The 24,873-nt window shown below is 48.5% G+C and overlaps 1 protein-coding gene across 11 annotated transcripts in view; it reads left to right on the top strand.

Annotated features, from left to right (window-relative positions):
• CDH23 (cadherin related 23) overlaps positions 1-24,873 on the top strand; it is a 181,927-nt gene that overhangs the window by 56,698 nt on the left and 100,356 nt on the right. For all 11 annotated transcript variants that reach the window (XM_019286531.3, XM_019286532.3, XM_019286530.3 and 8 more), the window contains 2 exons: positions 18,701-18,895; positions 22,215-22,343. In XM_019286531.3, coding sequence (XP_019142076.3) covers positions 18,701-18,895; positions 22,215-22,343 — 324 coding nt within the window. The remainder of the gene's footprint in view (positions 1-18,700; positions 18,896-22,214; positions 22,344-24,873) is intronic.

The following is a 24,873-nucleotide window of genomic DNA, read 5'->3' as shown; positions in this document are numbered from 1 at the left end:
GAGGAGCTGCATGGCTTTCATGGAAATAAATCTGCCTGCAAGGACCAAAGGACCTCACTTACAGGGAAGGAAGAGAAACATGCTCTTGAGTGTTTTGGGGGATTTTAGTGATCCAGTGGGAGTCCTTGGAGAGGAAGCGGTAGTGCTGACACGTGGTGGTTGCCTGGAGCTCCCAGACAGTCTGAGACAAGGTTTTAATTAACTCATTCTTCTCACATCTAAAGTTCATTTATTTCAGTTTACTTAGACATCTGCTTTTTCCTCTCCTTTTTCCTTGGGCAACGGGTGGGAATCCCTTGGCTCTGGAGTTGAGGGAGCTGCTCCTGCTGCCCACCCACCATGTGCCACCAGGGCAGGGAGGGTTAGGCACGTCCAGGACTGCTGGGGTGCCCCGGCAGCATTTCTGCTCAGCTGCAGCTTGTCGAGGTGCAGGAGGGATGGCCAGGTGTGTTTCATTCTGGGCAGTGGAGAGGCAGCACTGACTCCTGATTTCCATCCTCCAGAGGCTGTGAGTACCAGCTGCTCATGCCCAATTCCATGGAGCGTCCCTGCTTCAAAAACTGCTCCTTTCCCTGTTTTTCCCCCAAGTTCCTTTGATACTGATTGCCGAATCATTAGCAGAGTAGATCTTGCTTGTTTCCAGCTTGGCATATTCCTGCTGTGTCCCTTCCAATCCTGTGCGCCCACAAAATGGTCAGGCCTGTCCCCAAAGACCCCCTGTCTTTGGGATCGTGTAGACTACAGACCTGTCCCAGTGCTTCAGAGCCTATTCCTTGTAGGTTGTATATTCTCTGCCCTAATGGTGGAGGACACCAAATATTTTCCCTCCACTCTTCCTTACTGTGTTTTTCCAGCAGGGATTTCTCTCACCAAGCTTGTTGTGGGCCATACATTTTGAGTTGGCACACTGAAAGTGCTTTCATTTAATACATCTTTTATCAGGCTTGATTTTCTATTGCTTTCTCCTTTTGGGTGTGCTTGGGGGAATTTATTCTTTTTAACAGGTTTATTCCAGTGTCAGGTATTGGTTCTAAAAGGCTGGGGGTGGCGGGGGAGCGGGCTTTGATTTGTTGCATGGAAAATGCATTTGGCTTCTATTCCCTTCCTTGAACTGGGAGGAAGGGATGGAAAAGAGGAGGAAACGGAAACTTCTGCCTGTTCAGCAACAGCTTTCTCATCCTGTGTGTCTGTGTCATGCTTGCTTGTCTGCTGCTGTCACCAAAAGTTGGGTCCTGCAGAAACCTGATGCAGAGAAGGTGCCAGACCTCTCCTTGTATATTTTAAGTGGCACATCCCTAATCCTTGCAGGTGTCCCATGTTTGGCACAGTTTTCCACCTGCACGGAAGGTCTGCTCGCTGATGTTACTATTCCTGGTTGAGCTGTGCTGGTGTTCTCAGTTATAGTAGTACCTGTAGGAATAAGTACTTGTTCTTGTTGTGAAGGTGTGAAGACAGTGATTTTATTCACAGAAAATGTGTGAGATGGTTGAAGTCCCTCTGTGAGGACTAGGGGAATGGGGGCATGGAGCTAGGATGATTTTATTATTTTATTGTATTTCCTTTCAGTGCTATTTTCCCTTTATTTCTCCAATTATGTTCCACAAGTCTCGGGTTTCTCATAAGCAGAACTAGAAGCAGGGATTTGGTTAAATCACTAGGCGGGATTAAATTGAGAAATACCCCCATACATCTCCCTTGCAGCTGAGGGCAAATTTAACCGCTGATTCCAAAGCTTCCAAAAATGGCTTTGTCTGAAAATGAATTTTGGCCTCTCAAAGTTCAAACATTTATCCTGAGCTAGAAATATACACAGATTTGCTCTCTAATTTAATAAAGCCATCCGAATAATATGATTTCTCCCATAACCATCATTTATGTTTCACAGCGAAATGATAATGAGAAAGTCATTAGAAGTAATAAACAAAACAAAACCCACACAGCAAATCCTTCACCGAGCCTGAAGGATGCAAAGAAGAGCAGCGTTTGAGTCTTAGGCCACAGAATGTTTGCCGGGTGCAGCTGTTTTGAAGGAGATGCATTCTTGGAACATTATTTTTGCTTGTTGCATTTTAATGGGGTTTTTTTGGCGGAGCAGGTGGGCACCGCTGAGGCATGGGAGCAGGTCTGCACTTGGGTTGGGTACTGCACCCGTGCCAAGCTGGCGTTGCTGCTTTCACCCCTTGGGGTTGGCTGCAATGGGTGATTAACAGGCTTCATTCTTCCCCCACCTCCAAAAAAATCCTCCTCCTTACCACAGCTTTGACAAGGTGCTTTTGTTTAAATTTCCTGCTTAAGTCTTGAACTGAGTACGCAGAATGTGTTGACAACAAGAACCACATCCAGATATCAAAAGTGCTCATTTTAGCTTTTATTTATAGCTGTGTGTGCACTTTGGGCTGCAGCCTTAGCACTCGCTTCTGGGTTATCCTCAGCCAGGTGACTTTTTCTTTGACTTCAGTGTTTTGCTCCAGTGGGTGTCTAGATTGGATATTAGGAAAAAATTCTTCACTGAAAGGGTTGTCAGGTTCTGGAATAGGCTGCCCAGGGCAGTGCTGGAGTCGCCATCCCTGAAGGGATTCACAAGATGTGTGGATGTGGCACTTGGGGACATGGGTGAGTAGTGGGCTTGGCAGTACCTGAAATATCCCACATTTGTTGCTGCTGGACGTTTATTCACTGCCTCTTATCCAGGCGTCAGGGGAGGGATAGGATTTTGGTAACAGCTCCTATCTCGTGCTTTACTGGGACTGTTGGGCTTCCTTACACGTCTCATTAATTGGTTTTTCAATTAGATGACTCCTTTTGTTGATTTTTCTGCTTTCAGAGTCACAACAAAGGTATGTGGACACAACACCCACCTTCCCATCACAGACAGGGGTGGGATGCTGGAGGAGGCAAGATTTAGTAGTGCAAAAGGCTCTGTAGCATGGCAGGAGCGGAGAGGAAGCAGTTTTCCCTTGCTGCCGCCATTTCTCAGCTCTTCCTTTCCTCTGCCCCTTATCCCTGGGCTTCCCCATCCTTCCAGATGCTGGAGGAGCTCCAAGGGCTGGCTGTGGCACTGCTGGTGCTGAGCCAGGTGTGCCAGAGCTTCTCTGGGCTGGGGGCTGCACGTGCAGCTCCATCTCTGCTCCTGTCCAAGAAGGGTAATACATCCTTAGTTTTTGACCCAAGCCAAGTACTAGCAAATAACTCCTCCAGTTAAACACAAAAGCTTTTCATTCTTCTTACTCTTAATAGAAAATAAACATCAATAGAAGATGAAGGTTTTGGAGAGCATGTCTTGTGCCTTTTCCTGCTGTGGAGTCCACCTGATGACCTAAAGGGTGCAAACCAAGGCGTGTAACACCATTTTACCTTCCTTTGAGAAAGAAATGGTTCATCCGAACTGTCCCTGGGCAAACTCTTGCCTGCTGACATTTCAAAAATTGCTCTTTTAGGTTCCTCCGCACTCCATCCTTGCTTGTGCTTCTCTCTCCTCCTAAAAGAAAATCCTATCTATATTTTCACATTTGAAAAAAAAAGAAGACTTTAAATAAATAAATAACTGTGCACAGGCTGGAGCTGCACAGGAGTCAGAGAGGAAAGAGCTCTTCTGGTTTTCACTCCTTTTTCCTACCCAGATATGCTGTGAGCAATTGGTTCTCCCTTGGGAAAATGAGACTCCCAAGCCTCCTGGCTGCTCTCATCCAGGAGGAACTTTTGTATTTAAACATGCTTAGCACTAAGCTGAACATGAATTTCCCCCAAGCCACTGAAAGCAGCTTCCAGGCTGTATTTTCAGCAGCCTGTTCTTGCTGGTTGCATGAAACCTGTGGAAATCTGGAATGCCCAGAGGCATCCTTGTTTAAAATGAGCTCCCTCTTCGTGTCCAGAGGGCAGTCTTCATCTGGAGGTGCCTGAATTTGTGTTTTCCAAGAGACTGATCCTAAGGATAGTTTGGCAGGTGTACACCTGATGTATCAGGGAGAAGCAAAGTGATGTTGTTGTCCTGTGATGTTGTCTTGGCTGCTTGGGTGCTCGGTTGTCCCTGGGGAATGGGATGGCTGCTGTGGGTAATCAGCTCTCCTGGGGCTGAGAACTGAAGTCATCGTCACTTGGGAGTGCTGGAGGAGATCCTGGTGGCTTCTCATGGCTTTGTGGAGAGGTGTAAAACAAATACACTCATCATTTTGGGGGAATGTCAGTGGTTCTGTAGGATGGACCTTATGTGTGGCTACAGTGTGGAAGAGTTGAGCAAAGCATGGAAATTGTGATTTTAAAAGTGCTGGTGGAACATGACTGCAGGGAATTGACAGATGTGGTTTGTTAATGACTGCAGAGGTGCTTTGGGTAAGAGGAATTACAACCCCATGTGTTCTCCTGTGGCCTCTCTTTCCTGCCTTTCTGAAGGAAATGCCAGTGCGGAGGCCAAAATGCCAGAGTTGGCTTTCCCTAAAATCCCTGTTGGGATGTTACCTGGCACTTCCAGGGGGCACCAAGGGAAGCGGAGAGCTCCCTTTTGCAGCAGGGGGGCTCGGGAAGGTGGGGGATGATGGCACAGCCGTGTTTTGATGCCAGGCTTCGCCATTCCTGCCAAAGCATCCCCAGGTTGAAGGCACACCCTGGGAATGGGCCCGGCATCCTTCTGAAGGCAATTCTCATTCAGCCAGCAGTCGTTTGGAAATAGTCACTCATCAGGCACTTATGGATCTTTCAAGCCCCTTTCTCTCCCTAATAATCCCACCTCTTGGGACGTATTGATTCTCCACTGTCGGCTGCCTCTTGGTATTCCACAGTCTGTGTTAGTCCGTGGAAATTGCAGCGCTGTCATTTTCATGCAGCAATTACCTGCTCTTGATTCCTTTCATCCCCAGTCCTTTCCTGGAGATCTGAACTCTGTATTGACAAACCACCCTGGAAGAAAGACACGGGTCAGGCTTTGGGAAGAAGGCTCACACAACAAAAACTTTGGGGAGTTTCCCTGGGGTGTGATTGTCTCAAAGGCACTCAGCCAGTTTTTGGGGGTTTTTTGGACATCCAACACAAGAGGGATGCTGTGGCTTCCCAGCCTCCAAATGTGACTTTATGCCTTGCTTTATGCACATGCCAAAAATGTAGGAAATTCTTCACCTGGCTTCTGGGCAAAGGATCAGCCTGGAGAGATGAGGGCAGCTGCTTTCCAAGTCATCCTCAATCCTCTGCTGGGGATTCCAGCACCTAGAGGGGCTCCAAGAGAGCTGGAGAGGAGCTTTTTACGGGGGCATGGAGTGACATGACAAGGGGGAATGGCTTCCCACTGCCATAGGGCAGGGCTAGATGGGGTATTGGGAAGGAATTCTTCCCTGTGAGGGTGGGGAGGCCTTGGCACAGGGTGCCCAGAGAAGCTGTGGCTGCCCCTGGATCCCTGGATGTGTCCAAGGCCTGGTTGGACAGGGCTTGGAGCAGCATGGGATAGTGGAAGGTGTCCCTGCCCATGGCAGAGGTTTGGAATGAGATGAGCTTTAAGGTCCCTTCCAACCCAACCTATTCCATGATTCCTCTCACTCTCTAGAAGGTCATCATTTGATTTGAGGTTACGATTCACTCATCTGATGAGGAGAAGATTTGGGAATTGGTTTTAATCCCATTTTAGGTGATTTTTTTTTCTTTCTGGGTGAACAAAAGTTGAAGGAAAGGATGATTTGCAGCAGTGGGGTTTCCTTCAACCCTGTCTGCTGTGGCACAGGAACTGCAGCCCCCCAGGAGTGGCACTGAATTTGGCACAAAGTCACACCTCCAAACTCGAAGGCATTTTGTTATTAAGCCAGCATGCCTGGGCAGTGAGGGCTCTCACTTGAACAGAATCCCCATTCTAGCAGAGAATAAATTAAAAAGCCAACTGGCCGCAGCTGCCTGAGGAGTACCGGGACCAGAGATAGGGCCAGAAGTCAGATAACAAACAGTGTCCAAAATTGCAGCGCCTGGTGCATGGCGTGAAATTAAAACCTTTTCTGCCTCCTCCTGCACGCTGTAACAAAACAGCTCCTGACACAGTCTGTCGGCACCAGGAGTGAAGAGGAGAATAATTAAATACGTGGAGGTTTTTGCATCTGAGGGAAAGGAAAGGATGAGGCTTTTGTGCCATGGACCTCAGTGTTTTGGTCCTGCAACTGGACTTAAGTTGGAAGGGTCTGTGGGCTGCCTTGCTACCCGGATGGGCAGGAATCTGCCATTATTCCCTTTTTTGTTGACTTTTCCTCTGAGTTTGGTCCCTCCACCTTCCCTGTTAGGCTCAGCAACAACCCTGGAATGTGCCTGTGTCATACTGGCAGTTCTCTCCCCAGACCTTCCTGGCTTTCCATCCCTTGGGAAGGACATTTCTCTGGAGTTACCATCCAGGAGTGATGAAGGGCGCAGCACTTTTTAATCAAAGTTACATTAGGTGAAGCTGATATTATTCACTCTGCTTTATTGCAGCTATTTTTATGCGGGGGTTAGAAGTTAATACTACCCAGTGAGCCTGGTTTTGCTGGATTCTGGCAAGCCCCAAAATCTATCAGCACATCCAGACAGGGCAGGAAAGAGCCCAAGCGAAAAACAAACTTGCTAGCTGAACTGGAAACAAAAACCAAAACAGTCAAAAACCCAAGCCTTTTATAAAAACCAGACCCTTGATAATTGAGGGTCTGGTCTGGAAGGGCAAAACCCAGCCAGGACCATCAGCTGCAATCAGCAGAAGGATGAGCTTCTCCAATCAGCACAGGAAGGGGAGCGGGAGTCGTGGCAGGAGGGCTGAGAGGGGGGGGGCGGGATGCAGGGTTAGTTTTTCCCTGCCTTGGCAAATGATCCTGGCTCTCTCCTGCTCCACAGCCACAGGTGATCAGGCTTGGTCTGATCCTGCCAGGGGGATGTCAGCACTTGGGAAAAGGCTGTGACTGAAGACAGTGCCTCAAAGGGAATGGTTTCAGCAAGGAAAGCTTTGCCGGGGTTATGTGGATTTAGGTCTGTCTGGGTTTGGGGTTTTTCCCCCCACTCAGGTAATGCCAAGGGTTTAAGTCACGTTAATTCCTTGGACCTGGCAAGGATGCTGGCAGAGCTGGGATCTCTTCTGCTGGTTGCAAGAAGATGTGGTGAGCTGGGAGAGGGAAGGAGGGAGTCATCCCTCTGTTTCTAGAAAAACCAGGACAGAAGCTGGTTTTTTCCTTCTCTGTTGTTTTCTCTCTCCTCCTTTCCCACCCTGTTCCTGTTCTTTAACGCAGACATCCCATGCTGGAACGTGCTTTCCATGCTAGTGCTTTGTAAGCCTTTTCCTGGTGTATTATCCCTGCAGAAGATGTTGTGGAAGGGTTTTAGGACCCCATTGCCTTGGTTCGTGTGATGTTCCCAAAGGCCCTCAGAGACTGGGGCCCCTTTAGAAACAAACCCCAACACACCAGCTGAGCACTTTTGTGATAAAACACTCAAGGTATTTTTAAAATCTGCTTGTCACAACTGGTGTCACCAGTTGATTGCTTTGACACCTCTTCTTCTCAGTGTGCTTGACCAGTTCTTTGGGCTGGATTGTAAAGGCTGGTTCCTCTGGCAACATGAGGAGAAATTAAAGGGAAAATTTGTTTGCCTCAACATAGAGTTTATGAGACCTTGGGCAGATGCATGGAATTGCAGGAAAAAAAAAAGGTTGCTGGAAGTTCTTGCTGCCATCCTTCCCCAAATCAAGGTTAGGGGGGAGTTTAAAGGGGAGCTCAGGTTTGAGGAGAGGGTTATAAAGTCTGACTGTTGAGGACTGGTTTCACTCTGACAGAGAGTAGGCTTGGATTAGATACTAGGAAGAAATCCTTCCCTGTGCTTCTAAATCCCCAAGCAACAGCGTAAGCAGCAGGCTGCCCAGGCAGCGGAGACAGCGTGAGGTACAGAGGGTACAGCACAGATCAGCGAGGGACAGGCTCAGGGCTTGTCCCCTCATCGGTTAAATCACAGCACAAACACCCTATTTCTAATGACAGTTCTGAAAAGCACAGCTTCTCAAGTAGACCCACAAAATAAATCATATTGGACATGGCTTAGACACATCATCACATTAAAAATAACAACTTTTTCCTTTTCTCGTATTTCCTAAATGTCTCATCCCCAAGAGCAATGCAAGACACCCAAAACCACCAGGAATCATGGAATGGTTTGGGTAGGAAGGAACCTTAAAGACCATCTCATTCCAACCCCCTGCCATGGGCAGGGACACCCTTCCACTATCCCAGGCTGCTCCAAGCCCCTCCAACCTGGCCTTGAACACTTGCAGGGATCCAGGGGCAGCCACAGCTTCTCTGGGCACCCTGTGCCAAGGCCTCACCACACTCTGAGTAACCAATCTCTTTCTAACATCTAATCTAAATCTCTCCTCTTTCAGTTTAAAGATGAGCATCATGCTTTTCTTCCCATTTGTTCCTCCTTTGGATTGCTAGCTTCCCTGTCTTTATCATGCATCTAACTCACTCAGACTAGCTCCTGCCTGCGTTTTCCTGCGGCTCAAGGGCAAGTCAGCCTCCATGTATTATATTTTAAAAGGCTGTTCCTTGCACATTCCACTGTCCCAGGCTGGTAGCTGCTCTCTCTGCCCATGAGCACCCCCGGGGCAGTGGGAGACAGGAAATTGGGGTGTCACCTCCCACAGGAGAGTGGTGCCCATGCCGTGGCTCCGACAGGAACGCTTCCTGCCAGAGTTTGCTGTCTCAGCATGAGCAAAGCCCGATGAGGAGACCCCAGCTGAACCCGTATCGATCCTTCCCCATCCACAGGAAGACAGGGAAGTATTTTTTGAATCAGCCCAGCTGTATGGATTTTGTGTTCACTTGTGTTGAGGGTGGTACCTGCTCTCAGGCTTCTGCAGAGGCTTTTCCAGGAGTTTCTTTTTGATGGATCTTTGGGACTTACAAATCCCAGATTTCAAAGGGAGTTGTGGGAATTTTTCCTTAGTTTTCTGAGGACGCGTTACTCACTCCTCCCATGGTCAGAGGTGGGCTGCTCTGTGCTGGGAAAGGTGCTTTTATCTTCTCTACAGAACAGGGATAAATAACCAGTAAAATAAATAAATACGGTAGAAAAGCAAGCAGGTTTCTTTCTGCCTGGCTAAAATGGGAGTGCAAGAGATGGAGGCAGGAAAGGTGATCCTCCTTCCAGGATTACATGTGCTAGATCAGAGGGTCTTTTGAAGATTCAAGAGAAGGGGATAGTGAGAAGTGCTGGGATAAGAGGAGACAGCAAGAAGGCAGTGAGGTGACAAAGCAAGTCCCAGTTCTCCTTGGCCAGCTTGGTTGCCCTCCAAGGTGGCTCAGGAAGAGGCATGGAGAGGGACATGTGGCTAGATAAGCATCCATAGATTTCATGTGTATATTTGCAGTACATTGTATAAATGAAGACAATACCTAATGATTCGTGGCTATTATTTGAAGTGTCCCACTGTTACAGATTTATTTGTCATTTCTTATAGTAACACCGATGATAATGAATTCATTTGTATTAATGGGGGTGTCGTGGACTTCTGTTGATATCCCACATTAATTAATGTACCATTAAAAGAAAGTGGCACCCAATTAATATCAAGTGGGAGCGGTACTGCCGGTGTCCTGTCATTAGGGTTTCATTTGTAATGCATTGTGTGAACGCTCTGCCTTAATGGAAGTCATTTGCCATCCAGAGCATCACCAGATGCCATGGGGTGCCAGAAAGTGAAAGTTAGTGGCAACTGGAAAAAAAAAAAAGGGATATTAAAAAATAGGATCCATCCAGTTTATTGCATCACCCCCAAGCAGGAATTGGAAAATGGATTTCTTGTCTCACCCCACAATGAATGCTGGCTGGTAGAAGTAAATCTCTGGTGGTTTGACTTTGCTACTGAATTTTGATATTGAGGGAAGGGATGGTGGAAAACCCCACTGGATTCTGCAGGTCAGGACTGCCTTTGCTTCCCTAAACAAAAGCAGCCACTGGAGGAGTGCAGACCTCGATTGTGGCCACCTGGATCCACCTGATCTGTGCCCACTATCTCCAGGAAGATGAGAGCCAAAGGGGTGCCAGGCCATCTGCCGTGGATGTCCTTGCAGAGGGGGAGATTGCTCCAAACGCCCTTTTCCAGCAGGAGAATCACACCAGCAGGAGAGATGCGGTGCTGCTGGAGCCAGGGGCTCTCTGACTGACAGGTTTTCACATTCTTGGCACTTGTGTCTGACTTTCAAATGTCTCGTTAGACCATCTTGGCTTCCCATCTGCTGTCTCCAAAACTGGGGCTGACCTACCAGCAGCCGAGGAGGGAAGCACAGACTGCCTCCCAGCCCTTGCCTTGCCCCTTCCTGCTCCTTGAAGGCTGGCGCTGGGGAACGGGAGAGAAATGTGGCTTTTGTGATGAAATTTGGCTGTGGATGCTGAGTTAGTGAAGTGGTGTTTGCGTCACCACCCTTTTCTTCTGCCCCCTCCCAGAGCAGCGGGAAGCTGCTGGCTTTTGCTAGTTTGAACTGGATGATCTCTAAGGTCCCTCCCTACCCAACCCCCTAACCATTTTAGGATTCCCTGATTTCTTCCATCCACCTCTCCTGGGCTTTCCCCTCAAGACCCGTGCTGCAGAAGTTACTGGTACCACCAGGAGCCCCAGCTCTTGGGGATGCTGTGCTATGCATCAGCCGTGTTGGTGAGGACAGGGTTATCTTTGGTGGGAAACAGGGGATCTCTGGGCTGGAAAAAGCAAGTTGGTTTATCCCATGGGGTACCAGAGCGTCCTCTGCTCTGTGTGGCTGTTTGTCCTCTGCCTGCTGAGTGCCATTGTCCTCCCAGCATGGCAAGTTCCCCTGTGGGCTGGGTGGTTGTGATGTCCCTTCCTCCAGCACCATACATTGGGCCCGGCCGTGTCTGCTGTGAACAAGTGCTCTCAGCTCTCAGTGTGGTTATCCAGTAGCTAATTCCTCTCCAGCTCCTATAAAGCATCCATTCCAGCTGTGTTTATGGTGTTTTCAAAAGCCCCTCAATTGAATTATAGCTCTGCGGTGGCCGTTTGCCAGTGTCACCCAATAATGAGGGAGGTCACTTAATAGAGATAGCAACAAGAGGTACATATTAATGAGAGCTGATTGAAAGGTGGGGTGGATTTCCACCAAAAAAAAAAAAAATTTAAAAAGGGAAATTACCAGGTTTTAAAATCAAACTTTGAAATTGGAAATTGCCTGGCTCGGACGAGCAGTAATGCAATTAATAAATGTAATTAAAAGTGCAATTAAGAACACAGGAATTGGAAGTCTGTGCACATCCATGTGAGCGTTCGGAGCTGGCATATGAGGGACCCAGTCTGGCAGCCGGATCGCTCCCAGGATGGAGCATGGGGACAGAAACCAACACATGGGGCTGGTTTTTTCCTCTTGGCAGGGGCTGGAAGAGGGTCTGGCATTTGCTGTGACTCTGCTTCTGCAGTTATTTCCTGCAGCAAACAAGTCCTGGGCAGGAATAGGTGACTTAAATCTGTCCAAAGCAGCCCAGGATGAGGGAGACAGGGTCCCAGCTGTATTAGGAGAATACTTGGAATCCATGTCAGCTCTGTTCCACAGCACCCTGAGATGCCCTGCCTTCAGCAAGAGGCACTGAGCCCTCCTTCCCACCTGCAATGATTTGGGATCAGCAGGAGTGTCTTTGCCTGGAGCACAGGGATGTTGAGCCAGCTTTTAGCAGAGTGCGAAGCTCCTTTCATCCGCCCCACTGCATGGTGCAGAGGCAGGGAGAGGGAAAAGAGCTGCCAGGAACAGCAACACGGAATTATTTAAGAGTAATAGGTTGACCTGAGTTGTAACAGGAGCACGGAGCAGCGAAGCATCTCCTGATGGGAGCGGTCAGCTCCCGCCTTGATGCAGGGGCAGCGTGGAGCGGGAAGAGGGGGAAGCAGGAACGGGGCTGGCGAGGCTGTTTCAGTGAGGAGATCAGAGCTGCCTGCTGCTTGAGCCCTCGTGCCCGGTGCCATGTGCCCCCCAGTCCGTTTGTGTCGCCTCATCTCACCGACCTTCCGACAGCTGCTCGGCCAGATTGCCTGCCGTTTTTCCACATTATTTGCATGGTTACAGCATGCATCGGCATCCTAATCATCCCCACCAGCTTCTGCCGGGTGACTTTGCCCTGGGAGGTCAGATGGAGGTCCTCTACATGGCCAGCCACTGGAGAGGGGGAGCTGGCATGGAGGGACCGGCCCCAAATAAACCAAAATAGACATTTTGGGTGCCCAGCCTTCTTGTCAGAAGGTTGTTGTGGTTTAACCCCAGCCACCAGCTCAGAGCCACCAGCTGCTCACTCTGTGTGTTGGAAAAGTGGATGCATTGAAGGGAGTATCTGGAAAATGAACTCCCAGATCTCCTCTGCTTCATCTCCCACCTTTGCTTCTCTCAGACTCTGACCCTGCTGTAAAAAACTCAGCGCTCCATATTCCCCCTCTCAGCCCTTTGCCCACAGGGCTCCTGGTGTCAGGCCAGTTGGACAAGACTGATGGATCAAAATACGTCTGGGGTGTTGGTGGCCTGTGGCCCGTGAAATGGTTTTGCTGTGGTGGGAAACTCTCAAAGGGACCGAGAAAATCTGCTCCCTGAGCAGGGTGAGTGGTCTCACAGTCAGAGGGACTTAATGCTGTGGGAGCAGGTGCCATGGACCTCAAGAAAAGGGGGTGGAGCTGGGTTTTCTTCAGCCTTTTTCTGTTAGCCCTATGTGAAAGGAGAGCCTGTTCACAAGAATCATTTTGGGTTGGAAAGGACCTCTAAGATCATCACCTTGAACCCCTAACCTAGCACTGCCAGGTTACACAGCCATGTCCCCAAGTGCTACAGTCACACATCTGAAATCTCTCCAGGGGCAGTGACTCCACCACTTCCTTGGGCAGCCTGAGCCAGTGCTGACAATCCTTTATTGTTCGTTTTTCATGGCCTGGTTTTTGGTAGTGGGGTGGCCACAGAGGTGGCTTCTGTGGGAAGCTGCTGGAAACTTCCACCCTGTCTGGCAGAACCAATCCCTGATGGCTCTGAAGATGGACACGCTGCTGGCCAAAGCTGGGCCAGTTAGAGAGGTTGGTAACACCTCTGTGATAACAGATTTAAGAAGAAATCACAACAAAGGTAGTGGGCACAGTTTTAATTCCAGCTAGAGAAGAGGAGAAGGTGGGAATATGTGAGGGAAACAACATGGAGACACATGGAGGTCAGTGAAGAAGGAGGGGGGTGGAGGTGCTCCAGGCACCGGAGCTGAGATTCCTCTACAGGCCGTGTTTTTAAGGACTTATTTTACTTCTTGTTATCCTCCTTTGATTTTGTTAGTAATAAATTCACTTTGTACCTCTAAGTTGAGCCTGTTGTGCCCTTGGAGTGTTTTCTTCTGGTCCTTATCTCAACTCATGAACCCTTCATTAATTTTTCTCTCCTCTGCCCAGCTGTGGCAGGGGAGGGTGAGCGAGCAGCTTTCATGGGTGCCTGGCGTTAGGCCAGTGTCAAACCATGACACTGTTCTATGAAAAAATTTTCCTGCTATTCAATCTGAACTTCCCCTGGCACAGCTTGAGGGGAACATTTGGTGGCAGACAAGAGGAGGTGGTGCTCTGACATTTTTCAGGTGTCCCTCATGTTCAGCTGCAGCCATGTAACCTGCCTGGCAGGACACATCGTGGAATGGTTTGGGTTGGAAGGGACCTTAAAGGCATCTAGTTCCAACCCTGTGCTATGGGTAGGGACAATCTCCACTATCCCAGGTTGCTCACATTGTGACCCCAGAGAGGGCATCTCCTCTGCATTGTCATCTACCTTGTGTTGCCACGTTGCATTGGAGCAGCATCCACCCAAAATTTTATTACTAATGCGTATTATAGCAGGATTCATAATAAGATATTAAAGACTACTGTGGCCAGAGAGTGAGGTGTAAATATTTTTAGAAGTCCCTTTTTAGTAACCTCTTCTTCAGCCTTAACTTCCCCCTTGCAGAGAATGTTGCATAAGGCTTTGGTGTCCCAGCTGTCAGGATTAATGGGGCACATCTGTGTCTGGTAATTCACGCTGAGGTCACATGGGAGGTGACAGCCCAGGGGAGCTGTTTGTTGTGGTGGGCTGTGCTTGGGCCATCCTATGACATCTTTGGGATGGAAACACAACTTCCTGGGAGGATATCAAGAGGGTAGAGCTGTGGGGCCCAGCAATGGGGCAAGAGGCAACAGGGAAAAATTCAGGCACAGGGAGTTCCGCCTGAACATGAGAAAGAACTTCTTTCTTATGCGGTCACTGAGCACTGGAACAGATTGTCCAGAGAGGCTGTGGAATCTCCCTCTCTGGGGATATCCCAGAACCCCCGGGACACAATCCTGTGCCACATACTCTGGGATGTCCCTGCTAGAGCAGGAAGGTGAGATCAGAACACCCACTGCGGTCTGACTCATTCTGGGATCCTGTGATTATTTGTGATCACTCACCTCTGTGCTGCTCAGAGAGAAGCAAGGTCTTGGTCTCTCCTCTGCCTCCCCCTTGTGCAGCAGCATCCTTCCATGTTTGAACAGGGATTTTAGGGTTGCTCAGTCCTTATTTTAACACAAACATATCCTTGCTGCTGGGGATCCACTGGAACAGAGCAGTCTCCTTATGATTAGAGTTAGGGGCTCTTGCATTACTGTTCAGTATTTCTTTTGGACCATCCCCAGCTTCTTCCAATACTTTTTTTTTTTAACAGTTTGAACTTTTCTTACTCATTTATTGCAAATTAAGGGAGGCACAAATGGCCTCACTACTCCAGAGGCATCCCAGAGCTCCTTAATTCCTGGAGCTGCTGTGGGGGGACCTGCATGCTGGAGCTGCTCCTGCTGAGCTGCCAGATGAAGGATGGGGTGCTGGAGACAGGTCGGGAGCAGGTCCCATCCTGTTTGCCCTCCTCCTCCCCCCCAACAGGCAGCATCTGTCTGCATGTTTATTTTTAATCTCACATCTGCTGGCGTTGTAACAAAGATTTAATGACATGACACAGTTTTGTCACCAGTTCTTTTTTCTGTAGTGAATGAAGCCTCCATCACAGGCTGCTGCAGAGAGCAGAAAGCTTTAAAAGATGACGGAATTTGGCGACTCGTGTAGAAAGCTCACCTGTTTGCCATGAGCACCTGTAGACTGTTGTCTGCCTGGATAAAAAAAGAGAGGATTTGTTATTTTTGCCTGTTGGTGAGATAAGCATAACCACAATTAGTCTTTGTTAATGAAGAAAAGCCATGAGGGATATGCAGAAGAGTCCTATAAATGGTCAAATGGTGAAAAGGCAGAAACACGGTCCAGCACGGGGCTTTCCAAAGGTATCTCCCTGGGTTGTGTCCTCTGCTCAGTGTTTACCATCAAACACAAGCCCCAGGCTCTTCTGTTTATCCAGATGTTTTGCTTCTTTGTTCAGATGATGGGCCGCAGCTTTTGGGAAATAAAGACGTCAGCTTCCTACTGAGGAATATCTTGAGCCTATTTGACCCAAAAATGGCAAGAAGCTTTTAAAGACATACTTTTCATGCTTTTTAAGGCAGATGGCCTGAAAATTCCTCTGAGTCCTGACTGTGCCTTCCTGGGCACAAGCACTGATGAGACCTTTTTCCCTGGAGGACTGTTGACATGGGTTGTTGGCACCCCACAGCTGGTTTTGCTGGTTCGGGGGGATTTTCTCTTTTTTTGCTTGAATTTGAGCTGTGGAAAAAAAGATGCATTACCCAGAGCACTCCATATGGGTCTGCATCCTCTCACCTGTGCGCTGTTGGGAATAAGGACATGTGTTTTGTAGTGAAATATTCACGCTGACCTGTGCATTTTGGGCAGTATCAGAGATTTCCCTCTCTGCATCCGTGCTGTTCTGCTTCCTGTAACACTCTTCCTGCTGCCTGAAAGCCCTTCTGCTCCCCTCCTAAATTCACTCGGGCTGTGCTTTGCTCGTGTGCCCACGCTTGTGATCTGGCCCTGGGGTCGCTCACAGCCCCTCAGATGCTTTGGTGTTGATGTCCATGACTGATTCCCAGGGCCAGATCTTTGTCCAGAACTGATCCCCTGCTTGTATGGCTCTTGCTGTCCTGGCCAAGGAAGGGAGCTGGTGAGCGAAGCTGTAAAACAGGGATAAAGCCATGGAAGTCACCCGGTGGTGTCTGCAGGGGCTGGAGCTGACAGCACCAAAGCTGGTGACCTCCGTGTCCCCTCCAGGCAGCTTCTCCTTTGGAAGGACAAGGAGATGAACTCCCTTCAAAGCCTGCTTTGGGGCTATTGTATGGAGTACAATGCAGGGGAATTCAAGCCCTCCTCTTTCACAGCCAGCTGAGAGCAGCCCCGTAATCACGGGTGACCAGAGCGGATTTGCATGTTAAGAGCAGTGGCTAGGGGTACTTAAAAAGAAGAGAAAACATGTTCATCAAGGCCAGCTTTATCCTTATGAATATTATTATTCCCAGTGCAATATCGCCCAGACCCTTCAGTGCAACCCCGAATCTACTCTTGCTCTGCCTCTCCCTATGAATAGTTAATTTGTGATGCTCTGTGTTGTGACATTGGTACCCGGTGGCTCTGGGAAGGAAGTTGAGTTGTTGGAGCAGGTGGAGTGAGGTGGTGGAAGCAGTGCCCTGGCAGCAGCAAGAGAAGGGCTGTGGGATGCTCTGGAGCTGCTCCCAGTGGTGATGGCTTGGGGGAGGCAGGTAGCCCAAAAGACGGACTGGGGAGCTGCTCTAGTCCTGTCTGAAAAGGTGTTTTAGGAGTGCTCAGAAAGCAAACACCCACCACAGGCCCCCATGAAGGTCTCTTCACCCAGTGCAACCCCCCAGCTGACAAAATCCTGGTTCCTGAGCAGTTTAAATGCCCTAGCCAGGATTAAGGTGCTGAGTGCGTGGCACAAAGTCAAGGGTTTACACGTCAGCAGGGCAGGGCTGGGCTAAGCCTTGCAGAAAATGAGGAGCTGTAAGGCAAAGGGCAGCAAAATTCTGGGACAGATGGGCTGGGGAGGATGTGGTGTCTCCATTGCTAGAAGGCTTTCAGGATGGGAATGATTTAGGTGGAGCACGGGGACAGGTTTCTCTTCTGAGGTCCCTTCCAGCTATATCTTTTATGCTTTTGTGACTGCTGATCACCAAAACTGGAAGGCCCTTTAAAAAACAATCCTCAGGCCATGCCCTGCGAGGCTTTCTAGAGCAGTTTGATTTAGAGGAGGGAAAAAAAAGAAAGGAAATGAAAAACCTAAGTGGGAGCTGCAACCTCTCACACCTTGGCAGAAGTGACACTGATGTAAGGGAAGCGGAATTTTGCTGGAGTCTGAGGTGAGCTTGGGTGTCAGTGTCCCTGCAATGCCACATGTCTGGATACAAGGGCAGGGGGCAGGAGAGATGTGTGTGGTATGAGTGTCCTGAGCCTGGATTCATCAGTGTGAGTTGCAGAGTGTGCCCTGGGTTCCCTGCTCTGTTGTACAAAATACTGCCAGCTGCCTTGAGGGCAAATTTCTGCTGGCCTGAGCTTTAACAGAGGACATGCAGATGCTTTGGTTCTTTGCTGGTGCCATCACCCGGTATTAAGCTGGTTAAATAAGATGTCCTAGTGTGGAGCCCTGTTTTCCTGTATTTTCTAGTGGAAGTGTTGACTAGGACAGCTTTTGGTTCCCTGCAAGCCCTGTGGTTCCCAAAAAACCTGAAAATGGCTCAGTTTGTTTCTCAGTTTTCTTGGAAGCAGTATCCCATCTTCTAAGCTCTGCCTCTCCTCAAGCCTCCTTTCCATCTTCTCAGCGCTTCACAATACTTCTCTGTAAGCTGAGGGTGAAGAATTAATATGAAAGGAGTTAACAATAAAATGCAGAGACTTGGGGAGAGGTTTGCAGGAATAATCTGTATTATCCCAGCTGGCCATAACCCACTTCTGACCTTTGCTGTGTCCCCTTTCGAGATTTAGCTCTTTGTCAGCCCTTTTGATCCTGTCACAGGCAGAGGGACATTCCCAAGGTGTCGTGATCCGTGTGTACCTGGAGCCCCGGCAGAGCCTTTTTGCTGGCAGTCTGTGCTCATGCCTTTAGGGAGAGACAAGAATATGCATTTTAAGATTTGCATAGGAACATGCAGCTGTTCCACCAAAAATGGATAATTGTTCTCCCCGCTGTGAAGTTAAACAATAAGAAGTGCCAAACTGCACTTGCCATTGCTGATTTTGTGCACTCAGCTGCATATTTTATGCATGTAGATTAGTTCCAGATTTATGACGATGGAACTGTTCATGCCTGCGTTAATCGGGCCAGGTTGTAGTTGCTGTGGAAACTACAACTTTGACTTTTACGTTAAGTTCTGTGTTGCATTTAATGCTTTTTTTTCTTTTTCCCCTTATTTTTTTAAAGCTCTCCTATATTTAATACTTTGTGGTGAAAACAGTTAGGGAATCAGCGTCAAAAATAAAAGCGCCTTTGGGCAGAAAACAAGTTTCAGGAAAGAGAGCAATTTTTCTGGAGAGTTGGGATGTCTGGGAAAGTAAGGGTTTGTGATAGAGTGCCGTCTTGACCACAGCTGTGTAACTATTATTATAAGTGTGTAACAACTATTATAGGCCCTGCACTGCTATGATAAAGAATACAGCTGTGTAACTTAAAAGTGTCCTGGAAATACAGGACTGAAGTTGCTGGGTCTCTGGATATCACTCGTGGTGGGCAAATGAAATTGCTGGTGCATGTTTGATGTGAAAATACTGCACAATGTTACTGATATTTATATTTTTATCTCTAGAATACCCCCGTGGGCACTCCGATTTTCATTGTGAACGCCACAGACCCAGACCAGGGAGCAGGAGGCAGCGTGCTTTACTCCTTCCAGCCCCCTTCCAACTTCTTTGCTATTGACAGCGGCCGTGGCATCGTGACAGTGATCCGGGAGCTGGACTATGAAGTCACTCAGGCCTACCAGCTCCAGGTGAACGCCACGGTGAGTCTTACCCTGGCAGCTGCAGGCTGGAGGTGTTGTCTGGGGTTTATTTCATTGCCCTGCTCTGGCAAATCTTCTTGGGCACATCCAGCATTTTCTGCTTAATGAGGTATTACAGCAATGCAGTCTCTGGGTGGTTTCAAGTTGCTGTGGAGAACAGCTGCACCTCTCCAACAGCATCTCATATGTGTCAGGAGCTTGTGCAGGAAGGGGACCAGCTCCTGGGTGATGAAACCCAGTACAGGGCATACAGACCATTCAGAGAATCACAGAATGGTTTGGGTTCAGCAACTTAAAGACCATCCCATTCCAACCCCCTATCATGGGCAGGGGCACCTTCCACTAGACCAGATTGCCCCAAGCCCCATCCAGCCTGGCCTGGAACACTTCCAGAGATGGAACTACATCCACAACTTTCCTGGGCAACCTGTGCCAGTGTCTCACCACCCCCCAAGTAAAGAATGTCTTTGGTATATTGGATCCTCCAGACTCATTCCTTATACATTGTGGTTTATTACAAGTGGACTCACCTGTATTAAGTTCAGACACCAAGAGTTAAAGTTTTGGTGGACAGAGGAGAAACCAAGGTCTTAATTACAGTCAATGCCATCACACTGGGAGGAGACCCTTGGGAGATGTGTCCACCTTGGCAAATTCATGCCCCATATGAATGGGTGTTCAGTCCCTGGTGTTCAGTCTAGAGAGAGCTGGAGAATGTGGAGGACCATACAGGCAGGAGCTCTGGATGGTGGCTTCTTCCCCACCTCAGACGAAACAGAGGAAGGTGAGATTCAGCCCTACAATACATCTGACCAACCCCATGCTCAGGAGGGGGAGGAACCCTCTCTGCCCCCTCCAGGCAGCTGGCTAGAACTCTTGAAGCATGTGATTTAATCAAGATCATTGTCTTGATGCAGAACCACAAATGTCAGGAGGACTCAGAGGGCTGTGCTTCGCTCTTCACAGCACCAAGCCCGGGCACTCACAGACTGCAGGGCAAACACCACAACCTTTCAGCCCAAGCCCTGCATGTTCCAGGCTGTGGAATTTTCCCCAGAAACTTGGTGGTTTTTTTTTTTTTTTTAAACATACCTCATTTTATTTTTTATACTGCAGTGGGAAGAGTATTAACAACTCTGTTGTTTGCTTCCTTGCCAGTGTCTGTCGCTGACACGCTTTCCTGGGATGTGTTATTGAACTGCCTAGCAGGTTGGAAAATGTGGGACCAAACAGAGTTCCTGATGGAAATGTAACTTTCTTCCAGGATTCTGATTTCCTCAAGGACGCAAGGGTGTCAGTGTGGTCCACCCAGCTCCATCTGGCCCTGTATCCCAGAAAAGATAACATGGGGGCATATCTGGTACTTCACAGAATCCCAGAATGGTTGGGGTTGGAAGGGACTGTAAAGCCCAGCTCATCCCAACCCCCTGCCACAGGCAGGCACACCTTCCACTATCCCAGGTTGCTCCAAGGCCTGTGCAGTCTGGCCTTGAACACTTCCAGGGATCCAGGGGCAGCCACAACTTCTCTGGTCACCCTGTTACTTGCTCGATACACCCCTGGCACCTGGTAATTTCCAGCTTAGGGAATCCAAGGACTTAAATGTTGTCTCTGAACTGGGCTGGATGGCAGTTGTGGGAATATCTCCTTGGCTCAGTCAGTGCTAGTAATTCCTAGAAGAAAAGTGATGAGAAACCCCAGGGCAAAGTTGTGCCAGGAAATAAGGATGAGAGTTGCACCAGTGTAGCAGGAGCTGGAAGAGCAAATGCCGATTTTCTGCCTGCCTGATGAAGAGTTTACATGGTCCTGGGTGGGAAATGGGGTGATGGGTGGCTGCAGGGATTGCTGAAGTGCACAGGTGCCAGGCAGGAGTCGTTCCATCCCAGGGCTGAAGGCAGCAAGCACAGAAAGAGGCTGGAAAGAACAGCAGGAGAGACAGTCCAGTAAGGAAACTGGAAGCGCTCTTGATTTTTCAGTACTATCTGTGATGGCTTAAACAAAATTTAAGAGGTGAAGGGGAGAGGAATGAACATTATCTGAAGAAACAGAGGACTTCAACCTGATGGCACTAACAGCAGAGTCAGAATAAGCATCCACCCAGGCCATAAACACAGAGCCCTGCAGGTTAAGAGGATAATGTACAAGCTGTGTTGTGGAATACAGTTTAAATTAACATTAATCTTCTGGCAATCAGTCTTTACCTCTGCTCAAAGCTGCTTTGGAGGAGTGTGTGGTAACCTCTAATGGTCACCTTCCAGCACAGTGCCTGATTGGGGGTAAGGAGACATTGATTCCCTTCCCTCCGTGTGCTCTCTTTACTCCTGCCCTTGGCAAAGGGCGTTGAGTATTGGGGTCACTTTTGAGCACCCACAGGATAAGGCTTCAGCAAGAAAACCAGTGGCAGCAGGGCACTGCCAGGAGAAGCTGGTGGCAGTGCCTACTGCTGTGGCTTTGGCTGCTGGAGAAGGGTCATGCTTAGAAAAGAGCCCAAGGCTCTGTCCTGGTGGGATGTAATGGAGTGAAAGGGAGGTGATCATAGAATCATGGAGTGGTTCAGGTGGGAAGGGATATTTAAAGATATTTAGTCCATCCCCCTGCAATGGGAAGGGACACCCTCCCACTATCCCAGGTTGCTCCAAGCCCCACCTGGCCTTGGACACTTCCAGGGATCCAGGGGCAGCCACAGCTTCTCTGGGCAACTTGTGCCAGGGTCTTGCCACCCTCAGAGCCAAGAATTCCTTCCTAATACCTAATCTAGCCCTGCCTTCTTTCCATTTAAAGCCATTCCCCTTGTCCTGTCCCTCCATGCCCTTGTCCCAAGTCCCTCTCCAGCTGTCTTGGAGCCCCTTTAGGCACTGGAAAGGGCTTTGAGGTCTCCCAGAGCCTCCCCTTCAGGTGATGGAGCCCAAACTGTGTTGAGGCATCAGCACTGTGGGTATGAGAGAGGCTGCTGGCACCCACCCCTGGGTCTGATCATGCAGAGGTACCTTAGGCTGTGTCTGCATTAGGAAGGAATTTGCATTTTGAAGTAGATGTTGAACAGCATTGCTGCATTTTCACTCAAATTGTGGTGAAAACTAAATTGGTGTTTGCTTCATTTGAAAGGGCTTATGCTGCAATGAAATGCATATTGTATTTCAGCTTAGAGGGAGGTGCAGTGGACAATAATTCCAGCAGGTAGCTTGAAAAAGAGATGATTACCTCCACTATTCAGAAATCCTGCCCCAGCTACAACCACAAGAGACTTAACACTGCTGAATAACTCTGTTTTTCTGATAGAAATCCTTTCTCTCCCCTCCCTGCTCCTTGTTTTTTCAAGGACCAAGATAAAAACAAGCCGCTGTCTACTCTGGCCAACCTGGCAATCACCATCACAGACGTGCAGGACATGGACCCCATCTTCATCAACCTGCCCTACAGCACAAACATCTATGAGAACTCACCTCCGGTAAGGGCTGTGCTTCCTGGGGTTTCCTTCTGAAACAGCACATTTCCAGCCAGATCCAAAATATTCAGCCCCTTTTTCAAATAGACAGCCTAAGCATGGGGGTTCGGGAAGCCTGGACCCCAAATAAAATACTTTCCTGAGTGTTTTTTCTTAAGTTCTACAAAGGCTTTGTGTTATTCTGAGCAGACAGTCACCCTGTCTCCTCCGCATGGTCTATCTGCATGCCATTTCCAATAGAGAACTTGAAGGAAAAATCTAAATGTTCCTGAAATGAGGCAGTTTTGAAAATGCCAGAATCATCAGCCATTTCAGCACTTTGAGTCTTTTCCCCCAGGTTTTGCCAAATTGATCCAATCATTTTAGTTCTTCTGAAACTCAGTTTGTCAGCAAACTCGCTGTTTGTGGAAAAATGTCTCCCCGTCTCTAAATACAGCAGGGATGAGGGTTTTTTTCTCCCACAGATGCCAGGGAGTGTGGAGGGCAGCTTGGGCTTTGGGAGCTGTTTGTTCTGCTCCCACCAAGGATTTTAATCCAAGCACCAGCCCTTCTCTGCAGCATCCACAGCTGTGCATCCCATCACTTTGTCTACAGGGAAACATTTTTGTGTGTGGAAGGAAAAACCTTCTGCCTTGAAATCATGGCATGGTGGGCATCCACACCACATGTGCATCCCATAAGTTCTCTGGTGCTCTGGGTCCCAAACGCCTGGTGGCTCAGTTCAGAGAAAGAGGGAACTCCTGTGTGCTTCAGTTTATGCCTTTTTATTCACTTTGAAGCAAAGCCCTGACATGGAGAGTGCTGGATCAATAGGGCTGAGTTGCCTGTCACAAATCCCCGTGGTGACAACAGCACATTACCTCTCTGCTGGCCCAGAGGTGGCCAAAAAAGCGGCTTATTCATGAATTACAAGGTAAAAGTTTTGTTGATATTAAGGAGTATTTCTGGGATGGGCAGAGTGAGCTGCAGGGAAATAAAACTTCACAAATTAGATCACACTTAACTAGGAGGAAAAAAGCTATAAATGAAATTAAAGGAAGCCCCATAAGTATTAAAAATCATAGACTGCATCACCTTCATGGAGTGATCTGGCATCCAGGAAAGGGAATGTCTTTCAAATAATGATATATATTAAGGCTCAAGGATCCCTTTGTGTCAATACACTGACATGCACCACAGTTATTCCTGGAACATTCACTGTTAGCAGTCGGGAAAGCAGCAAATAACCACTGTGTAACGTGATACAGGAAGTGGAAGAAGGAATTCTCACCAGGTTTAGAGATTTTAATTTCTCTTGGCCATGTGCAACATCTCCAAAGGCATTGAGGGATCCAAGATGGATAGGTGCCACCAGAGACATGGTGAAGAGGAAGATTGCTGGAGGTGGGGACTGCTTTGAGTGGTGTCACTCTCTGGTTTGGACCCAAATTCCCAGCCTTCCTGGGAGAAATTCCACTGCTGAAACAAGGATGTGATTTGCTTTGGCAAGCCTGGGGTTTAACACAGAGTCATTTGGTTGGAAAAGACCTCAAAGATCATCAAGTCCAGCCATTAAATATGTGCATTTTTTGCCTCCCAGTTGAAATCTTCTCATCAGTTCTGCCCTCCCCCCTGAGTGGAGCCATGTGTAGAGTGAATGTCTTGGTTATCAAAATGATAACCGCAAATTTGGGTAGGGAGTCTGGGCTTGGCCAGCTCCCATCCAAAACCAGGCTTGCAGGTCAAACCCAGATGCTTCAGTGCATTTTTGGGTGATGTTTGCCCCGACGTTGGACTCAGCAGATCAATATGTGCTCAAGGCATCTCATCCCAGCCCTAAATCCACAGAGCCGCTGTTCCATGCGTCCGCTCCCCATCTCTCTTCCCTCTTTTTATCTGGGGTGCACAGCATGCCTGTGTTCCCCTATCAATGTATCAGGCAAGAATACCTCATCTAAAGTGTATACATTACCTAATAAAATCCTTCTTATTTGGGATTATTGCATCAAATTTTAATTTCCTCACTCGAGTAACAGCATGTCAGCCAGCCCGTCAGTGGAGAGCCGATAGAAGGTAAAAAGAGTGGATAAACTGCAGCAAATTACCGCAAACAGATCTCTATCAGCCCTTTGACTGGAATTGACTGGAATTAAGAAGTGAGAAATGGGATTTTTTTTTGCCATGGCAGCTTTCTGAAGCACTCCCCCCCGCCTCCTCCTGCTGCAACGCTGGGCCGCACTTCGCCTTTCAAGTCCCTAATCCTGTAAGAGAAGAAGAAGAAAAAAGGGTGGAGGGGCATGAGAGGAGACAGAAGTGCAGTTGTAGCTCTTATTTCTCTTAGGCTGGGATCTGGGAGCATAATTGAGAAGCATTTTGGGCAGGTGCTTATTGTGACACTGAGAAGAAAGCAATTTCTTATCAGGCAAAGGAAGAGGACACAGCAGGGAGAGACTCTGCTGTCCCTGGAGGTGTTGTATCTTCTTTCTTGATGTTGTTTATCATCCCAGCATGGCTCAGACATCTCTCCCAGGGCACCCGAGTGTACCTGCAGCTG

This window comes from Corvus cornix, chromosome 6, assembly GCF_000738735.6.
Source record: "Corvus cornix cornix isolate S_Up_H32 chromosome 6, ASM73873v5, whole genome shotgun sequence".
Taxonomy (NCBI): Eukaryota; Metazoa; Chordata; class Aves; order Passeriformes; family Corvidae; genus Corvus; species Corvus cornix.
This window is presented reverse-complemented; position numbering and strand designations above follow the sequence as displayed.